The sequence below is a fragment of the Takifugu flavidus genome, chromosome 18 (assembly GCF_003711565.1).
Source record: "Takifugu flavidus isolate HTHZ2018 chromosome 18, ASM371156v2, whole genome shotgun sequence".
Classification (NCBI taxonomy): Eukaryota; Metazoa; Chordata; class Actinopteri; order Tetraodontiformes; family Tetraodontidae; genus Takifugu; species Takifugu flavidus.
The window spans coordinates 9584847-9593936 of NC_079537.1; the positions used below are offsets into that span (position 1 = coordinate 9584847).

General features: G+C 52.7%; 1 protein-coding gene across 1 annotated transcript; it reads right to left on the reverse strand.

Annotated features, from left to right (window-relative positions):
* Nucleotides 1-962: 962 nt before the first annotated feature.
* hs3st2 (heparan sulfate (glucosamine) 3-O-sulfotransferase 2) lies at nt 963-8812 on the reverse strand. Its single transcript, XM_057014960.1, has 2 exons — nt 7725-8812; nt 963-1993 (listed from the first exon to the last, which is right to left on the reverse strand). Exons 1-2 carry the CDS (start codon nt 8213-8215, stop codon nt 1375-1377), a joined length of 1110 nt encoding a protein of 369 aa, XP_056870940.1. The 5' UTR covers nt 8216-8812; the 3' UTR covers nt 963-1374.
* Nucleotides 8813-9090: the final 278 nt, after the last annotated feature.

A 9090-nucleotide genomic window follows, 5' to 3' on the forward strand; every position in this document is an offset into this window, starting at 1 on the left:
AGACACTCAAAAGTTTAAAGTTTAAATCTATCTTTCTCCTGTTGTTTCGCATTCGCTGTATGTCGGACCTGTCGCGCAGCTATGAAGCGTTTAAACACGCACGGGTCCGATTCCCGAGTCCTGACCCGTGAAGGAAACGTCAGAAAGGCACCATCGGGGCACTGATACGGGGAGGGTGTTAACTCCTCACACTAATTGGGCTCGATAAATTGGTCTGAAAAGGCAGAAGAACCACGCCAGCACTCCCGGCTTTGGCGCCGTTTGTTGTGTCCTCGCCGTGAAAGTTAAATCTTAAGCCGCTGTCAGTTGGGGACTTCATTTAAAATAAGCGGCGAGGTCGTCAGCGGGCCTGATCCTGCTGCCGTCTGACATATGTAATCTGTGCAGTGCAAACCCCCCTCGGTGCCTCCGTATCCCACAGAACAGCTCCATCCAGCATACATTTGCATGTATTAGCTTGGCCTTTTCCCTCCTTTTTTCTCCTTTTCCATCCTTTCTTCCTCCTTTTCCCTCCTTTTTCCTCCTTTTCCCTCCTTTCTTCCTCCTTTGTGGGGAGAATTGTGCCGGCCTTGGTGGAAATTATTAATGACAACTCTGATTGGCTTTATGGTGAAAATCCAGGAAGTTGTGAAGCGTGGAGACCCATTCAGAGAGAGATCAGATCTATCAGAGGGAATTCTTCAGCATTAACGGGATGGATCTTCCATGGCGATGGACCTGCTGACTTTGGTTCTACCCGCCTGAAGTTGTCCAGGGCTGAGAACAGTTGCTGCGTGCTTCTGAAAGTGTTCCGTAACCCCGAAACATCGACGTTCAGCCGATCAGATGATAAATGAAAGGCCCGGTTGTGTCGCCCTCGTTAAATTAGAGCAGCTGCTGATCAATATTTGCTAAAAAGAAACTCTGGACTCTGCTGCACCTGCTGGCGGACGCCTAATATCACCAATGACCACGTGACCGTGTGACCTTCGCCCCCTTTATTTCTATGCTCACATTAAACTAATGTCACAAAACCATCAGCATGTAAAATTAATCCAACTCTGACATTTTTTTTCCCCCTTCATACATTTATTCAGCAGCTGTGATTCAACATTCCGAGGGGTGAAACCAGTTCGGCTGGAGTCAGGTGTGGAGTAATGCGGATCAATCCGGTTAACATGTGGAATCATTTCTTTACAGAATCGCACTTGTTATCAAAACGATCCCACTCGGAACATGAAGCTATGAGTCCATTTCTGGTCTCCACGCCTGTCTTGTCGTCCATATTACTTTAAACTTTAAACATAGAACTTTATAAACTTCGATTCAACCAGTTTGTCGACGACGCCCTCCTCTTCCTCCAGAGGTGGCCACTCTAAAATCAGCGACAGTCTCTCAGTCCCATTTAAAATCCTGGCCCACCGTCTCGTAGAATTTGATATTGAAGGGTCGGTAGAACTCCCGCAGCTGTTCTATGACCTCCCGTTCGATCTGGACGTGCGTCCTGCCCTTCGACTTTCCCAGGCAGCGCGGCTGGCTGCTGCTCTCTGGCTTCTTCAGGCAGGGGAAACCTTTGGTTCGGTTAAAGTAGAAGTGCTTCTCGGAAATTATCCGTTTCAGCCCCAGAAAGTCCTGGACCCGACCCATCTCCCCCGCCGGGTCCGTGATCAGCCGCTCCCCACTCACAAAGTGCATCTGCGACGGCCGGAAGTACTGCAGCCAGTTCTCCAGGTGCAGGATGTACATTCCGATCCGGATGGCGTTCCAGGACGCGTCGACGAGGCCCAGGCTCCTGTTCTTGAAGGCCAGATCTTCAAAGGTGGGAATGTCGGGCTTCTTGGAGAGCGTCTGGGTGTAGTCGGAGATGGCCCTGGTGACCGGGTTCCGCACCACCACGATGAGTTTGGTCTCCTGGGACATGCTGGCGATGCGCCGCGGCGCCTCTCTGGTGACAAAGTAGCTGGGAGTCTTCTCCAATGTGATCTGGCTGTCCAGGGTCCGCGGCATGAGCCCCCTGAAGAGACAGGGAGGAAGACACACGGATGAGTTCTGAACCCAACTGACCCGGCAGTGCGCAGCGGTTCTGGCGTTGACCTTCTGTGAGGGTTCCAACAATTATTCTTTATTATTCTTGCGTGTTTGTGCGGCGACCTTACATTTTCCAGACTACATCCCGTAATTTCTCCGGTTCGCCGAGCGACTGTTTATTTCTTTTGACATGGTTTGTGATTAAATCCTGCACTCTGGATTATTGCAGGGGAAGGTTTCCATTAAAAGCCAACCTTCCCGCGCTGCCTGGCGGAGGCGCGCCTGCCTGTAGGTTACCTGTCCAGGCCGGGAAATATTGATCCATTTAGCTTTATTTATGAAGTTCTCGGCTCGGCTGCCTCGGGGCCACGAGGCGACTATTAATCTTTTATAACAACAGCTTCTTTTCGGTTTTACTGCACTAACAAACCGACAAAGGTTTCGCCGGCTTCGGGATCGGAACGCCGCTCCGCTCACGCCTCTGTCAGCTGGTTTTCATTACTGTCAGATGAGAGGATCCCCCCCCCCACACACACACACCCTCCATCTTTCCCCTGGTTCAGAACCCGTCACGTTGCGACAGAACTGGCAGCGCGATCACGTCGTTTCGCCTAAAATAGTGCGTGCATTATGGTGCCGTGCAAACAAACGTGTTTCCAGAAAGTGAATAACATCAACAGATTTCACAGGTTTTTCCGGCGCCAGGCTGCTCTCGCTGGAGCACGCAAAATAAAAATGGATCCTGTGCTACCGGTTGCTCCCTTTAATCCCGGCTAGCCTCGTTAGAGCCTCCTCCGCTTCACGCCGTTACACGGCGCTCAGACAGAAACCGTTGGAGACGCCTGCAGGTGAAGACTCCATCTCAACGTTAGTCGACGGCTCCGATTCCAATCCCAAATCCCCGAGTTTTCCAGTGGAATTCAGATGGGACTTGGGTGGACGGGGATGTATCCCACAATACATCTCAACTCAGGCGACGACGGCAGCAAAGCGTGCACGACAACGTGCGCCCTTCCGAGTATATAGACCACATTATTAAGGAGCCGTCGTTGCCGGAGAACAATAAATGAATGAAAGCCGAGTTATTCCTAAAGCTGGTTACCGTGGCAGCAGCCTGCAGCCTACGGTCTCCTGCTAGCAGCTCACCTGTGTAATTATGTTAGCAATTGAGGCTGCTCTTGTGGAACATCTGACAGCTGGAAACAAACTTTGGCTTCTGTTTTAGGAGGTCAGGAAGAGACGCTGGAGCCGAGCGTTCCGATGGATTAGCGGCCCCTCGCTCAGAGTCTTTGAATAATTTACAGTCGTCTTCCCGGTGAAACTTTGCGTCAGGTTGCATTAGCGGCTCGCCTGTGACACCTTAATCAGCCGTCAGGTGAGGAAGAGACGTTTAATGAGATCTGGTCAATCGGAACAACACGGCTGAAAGCCGAGTGGTTGTGGAGGACTGGGGATTTGATCTGGCGCTGTAATTACAGAATTCCCGTCAACGCCACATTTGAAATCTCAGCAGATTGAGCTTTAGATGTAACACAGAAGGTGGCTTTTTTTAACGCTTAAAGCAGCTTAAGTTTTTTTCCCGCTTGTTTAACAGCTGGAGAAGGCAGAAACCGGAAATTACAGGCCGCTTCGGTTTTTGTGTTTGTGCTCATTATGGGATGGGAAGCGTTGCAAAGGTAAATGAAGCACTTTGTCATTGCGGAGTGTTGCAAGGGTTCAGCTTCCTGGATGCAGCCACAGTCGGGGTCAACGATGCTGTGGGTGCCCCTCATTAAGGAGCCGCTCTTCTGCTCGGAGCCGCTGTGGAGATCGCAACGATGCCGAGAACCTGCCGGCGATCCAGCCGAACAATTCATCTGTGCTGCCGCGGCAAAGGTGGGAGGCGCTCCCTCTGGAAGCTGCTGGATCATTATGGTGGAATCGGCCACAAGCACAAATGTCCTTTTTAAAGAGCACCAAAGGCGCCTCATTAAAGACGGGGACGGCGTTCTCCTGCGGCAGAGAGCCGATGTTTCCTGTATCTGCAGTGGAGCATCCTGTCAGCAGGGGGCGCCCTGATTAAATAACTATCAGCACCAAATGTGTCGGCCCAGAGGACGACTCCCGGAGACAGAAGCTGACTCGGCATTTGTCGTATGTGATATGTGTGACGTGTGCTAATGCAGCTGAAGCTACGCAACGCAGGGCAGGAAACAACCGCGCTGGTTTTCACGCACAATTCCTCACAAATGGTTTCAGGAGGCGGCGAGAGGCAGAAACCCAGCGGTGCCGTGGTCTCGTGCCGTCACGCTTTACTGTCCGAAACACAACGGAGGCTCATTAGTGGAGACAAAGACCACTGCGGTTGGATTTATTGCGAAAAGTCGGACGAGTGATGGGACGGCGAGGCCGGCGGGGGTCAAAACAAGCGACGCCACAACAAAGCTAATGGGGCACGGGCGGAATTCTGCGCCTGAATCCAGGAAATTGAGAGAAAAGGGAAGAGAGGAACACTTATTCCACACTCCAGTGTCCTGAGGAACCGAGAGAACACTCAGGTGTGCCTCCCTGACCCCCCCACCCCCCCTCCCCCAGACCCATTAACAGTCAGAGCCGCCCCGGCGAGCCGTGCGGAGCGAATGTTCTCCCACTGAGTGATTCCCATAAGGCCCGTGAGACAGCGCTTCCTAAAAACGTCAGCTCGCCTCTGTCTGGAGCTGACAGCAGAGATCTCCAGCACAGAGGCGGCTCCATTATTAAAGTATCACTCACGGAGATTACAGCCGCGGCGGCGTCTGACGCTTAATCAGCACAGAGGCCGGCGGCCCTGGGAGCCAGCGAAGAGTTAAATAAAAGGCCGGTTAAGATGCGCCGAAGCTGCACAGGTGAGGGTCGGGGTGAAGAACAATTTAGCTGAGGGACAATCCAGCATCTATTTTCCTCTAATTTAATTAAGGACAAATGACTCGCGACCACCTCGGCGGGGTCGGTCTTCGGTCCTCGGCTGCAGAAGAGCTGCAGTGCTGCCAAATACCCGACTCACAACGTTAGCGTGTCGCTCCAGGAAGAAGCTCAGACAGAAGAAACTGAACCTGCACGTTCAGAGATCAGCAGGTTCGACCTGCGCATTTCTGATGCATCTGCGGCTGCTAGTTAGCCTTTAGCCACGGACACAGAGGGTGGGTGTGTCCAGCAATGGCCAACACTTTTATCGGAGGCTGTAAATACTAGATTTTTATACTCTAGAGACGAGGAAGAGGAAATCCGAGAGTTGAAGCCAGACAATGCTGAACGAATGTCTGAGTTATGAACATGGAGCTAATTTCATTACACATTAGGGACTTTAGCTATAATTAAAGCAGCTGATTTAAGATCAGTGCAAGTTTCAATGATAAACCTAATAAACTGGGTTTGGCCAGTGCTGCCTGCCGTTCCAGTACGGACACCTGGCATCTCTCCGTAACGCTGACCTGGAACTGCAAACGTATGAGGAACTCTGATCTAGTCCAGGTCACAGGTTTGGTTAATTTATTGGGAAGTCATCGACAGGGGAGCGAATCAAGTCTCTAGACGACTGAGTGATTGGAAAAAACCCTGGAGGCCGTTGCACCTGTCAGAATAAACAAATACAGAAATGTCTGCTGTTGGGGGAAAAACTCCACCGGGACCCTTTGAGGAGGAGAGATTGAGATACTAGGAGCGTCTGTGAGGCGTCGTCGTCACGCTAACATCACGCTCACCTTGTTGAGGGTCTGTGTTCAGTGACATGTTGTTATTTGTTGGCTGAGTTTGGACGTCCAGCCAAATGTTGAATGATTCTGACCCGGTTAGTCACAAAATAAACCTTAATGTGTTCAAGCATTTTAGGTTTAAACCTTTTCCTCGCTAGCTACCGAGCGTGACGGTATCTCTGAACGGCCGACATCTCATTAATAATGCAGCCGTCCGATCCCGTCCTCCGGTTTATGTGTTAAAGGAGAACCTCCGACATTCCGTCCTCGTCACCCTGATGCCGTTCCAGCGTTCTTCACCTCCCAGAGCTAATTAACGTTGTCCTGGAGAACTTTTGCAGCCGCAGCCTCTCGTACATCTTCAGACTTGTTTCAGAGCTTCTGCTGAAATCAATGGCGCCGAGACGCCCTTTTAAGTCTTGAATATGTTCTTGTTTGATCTTTATGATTCTGCGGAGGACGGGGGGGAAGAAAGCTGCAAAGAAAGTGGTGACTGAAATATTTCATCAGGTTCTGCGCGGTTCTGCGGACGCCTTCGCACTAAACAAACGAGGCCGACGCCGCAGAATCTCCCTTCTGAGGCTAAATGAACTGTCATGGACGGCCTGCCAGGAGGGCCAGGGGAGCCTTTTTGTCGTCCCATCCTTCAGGTTTCTATGACGATGACGCGACAATAATGTGCTCTTTTATCAGGCTGCCTAAGCTGCAGTAAATGTGTCTCCCGTAGACGCCAGGTGTAGCAGAAATGACCATTTTAAATTCCACTTTAAGATTTTATTAGCTTGGCACCTCCCTTGTGTGTTCAGACGCCCCCTAGTGGCCGTTTCTCGCCGGTTTTTGCTTTAACTTCCCACAAGATAAAATCTGGGGGAACTTGGGGATCGAATCAATCAGAGGTTCAAGATATCACCGTTTTTTAAGACTCAAGTCAGTCGTGTCGCGTCACCTGATGAACGCCGCTTGACCGTTTTCGGTTTCTAATGCGACGCCGTCAGCTCGGCCTGTAATCGTGGTGTCATTTTGTGGTGTTTTCGCCGCGTCCACAGCAGCGGGCGGGGCGTTATTACCGGCCCAACTGGTGGATCAATCTGCTGTTTCCAGACAAAGACGCTCAACATTCCCCGAGAAAACAAAGGTGACAGTTAATCAAAAGGGAAGACACTCAATGTGACGCGCGGATAATCGCCGAGGGCTCGTCTGGCGCCAACCAAAGCGTCTCCGCGTCCGCCGCAGCATCGCAGCACTGAGATCTGATCCCACGGCTGCCGCTCACCACAAGGGTGCAACATCCCAGTTTGGCCATTTTGCTCAAGTGGCATCGTGTCAGCGTTGGACTGAATCTAAATGGGGACCGGCGGCGTGTTCAGACGTGTCCCTTCCTCACCCCCGGCCTTGTTGCTGCGCGTGTGCTACTCTCCCTCCGCCACCAAGACAGAAGTTCAAGGTTGGAACTAAGTTCCTTTTATGAATAAATTCCGTTTTTTACCGCCTGTGGGACGATTCTGCCTCTCTAGAGGTTTTGGAAGATGTGATTTGTCCACAGACGAACACGAATCAGCCACATTGAAGCTTTTAATCCCGAGCTCGGACCGCAGCCAACACCTGCGACCTGCTGCGGGTGGTGCAGAAGCTCCGCTCCGAGGAACATCAGCCGTCAGGCCCGACGCTGCGCAAACATCTGCAGACATTGAGAGCGGAGCGGCCTCTCGCCGCGCGGCTATGAATAAGAGATGTGAAGCGGAGCTACAAAGAGCTGCTCCGTCCCGCAGCGGCTGCCTGATCCCTGCACTGACCCCGAGCTCCCCGCTCGCCTCAGAACATCTGCAGCGCTGAGAGGACAGCCTGCGTGGCTACAAAGTACAGCCCAACTTCTGATCTCAGTCGGGGTGGGGGGGGGGGGGGGGGGGGGCCTCAGCTCAACACACGCCGCCAACTGTGACTGCTGAATTAATAACGCACCGCGAGAAGGTGAAACAGATTCACGCCTCAGAGTCTCCTGATTCTCACCTGTACCAGTCCAGCCCTCGGTCGTAGTTCCTGTCGAAAAAGTGCGGCTCTGTGCCGAGCGCGCGCACATCTGGATGAATCCGGATGAACTCCAACACCGCCCTGGTGCCGCCCTTCTTTACGCCCACTATTAACGCGTTCGGTAGCTTCTTGTTCCCGTATTTCTGAGCCACACTCGTGTTCCTCAACTTGGTGTCGACCCAGAGGCTCCCGGACGAGGCGGCGTCTCCGCGCTGCCCGCCGGAGCCGCGCTCCTCCGCGGCGGTCCGGACTTCCAGCGACGCGCAAACGTCGGCTCTCCCAAGAAGTTTCTTACCGGCCGCGTTCTGGTTCTGCTGGCACTTCTTCCCTTCGTAAGCCCGGCGGGTCATGACGGTGCTGCGACAGAACAGGATGCTGTAGCATAAATAAGTGCAGGACAGAGAGACGGTGAGGAGGAAGGCGAGCCGGGCGCTGGATCGGTTGGAGGGGGAGAGGAGCCTCTGTGCCATGTCTCCATGGGTTCAAAGTGCCGCATGGTTCTCCATCAGAGTCCCGCTCCTCTGCTGGTCTGCGGTGGGAGTCCGACAGGATCCCAGGTTCCGAAGTCAGGCACTCAGCTATAGGCGGAGAGGGGCGGCTTTTTGGAGGCATCAACCGCGCGTAAACGGCGTTTCGTCCTCTCATAGGCTGCCGAACTGCGCGGAAACTGCGCGGGACGCGAGCTGCCTCCTCTAAAATGGGTCAGTCCCGCTTTAAAACAAGTTTCACAGCCAAGTAGAGTGAAGTGGAGGAGCCTTAAAGCCGATCCCCGGCGGACCGCGCTCCCCATCGACTGAGGAGAGAAAAGAGGAAGGAATGTCCATGAAAGTGTGCGCGGCGCGTCGGGGGATTTCGGCGTTCGGCCCACCTTCCTCCCTCCGCTCTAATCACGTTGTGGAGATACAGACGCCGAGGCTACCGACCATAAATATTTAATCACCCCTCTGACGTCACGCACCATCATAATTCTATATGCGTTTTGTCTTTTAAAGGAACCCCGTGAATATTTCACAGAATATCGACTTTCAGCTTCATTCTCATTATTTCATGCCAGGACTTTAAGGGGCGCCGTCTTCCGATGACCTCGGCCGCCGTCAACACAACGTGGACGTTTCCTCTGTCGGCGCTCCGGGTTCTGTTGTTTGTGACCGTGTTTCTTTGCGTACCTATTGATTAGCATCCACGCTGGAACCAGCAAAGGCGGTTTTGCCGCGGTCACGTCGCGCTAAATCCCGATGAGCGCGATGCTAATACGTCAGTAACACGTCACCCTCCGAGGGTGAAGGATCATGAAGATCCTGCACACGTCCGATAATTCCAGGCCTCGTCTCAGGTTTTAATTCGC

Excerpts from the sequence above, each read along its gene's own strand:
- hs3st2 (XM_057014960.1), bottom strand. The coding sequence starts at position 8,215 with ATGGCACAGAGGCTCCTCTCCCCCTCCAACCGATCCAGCGCCCGGCTC. Across the intron at positions 1,994-7,724 it reads CGAGGGCTGGACTGGTACAG|GGGGCTCATGCCGCGGACCC; the intron begins GTGAGAATCAGG and ends CTGTCTCTTCAG.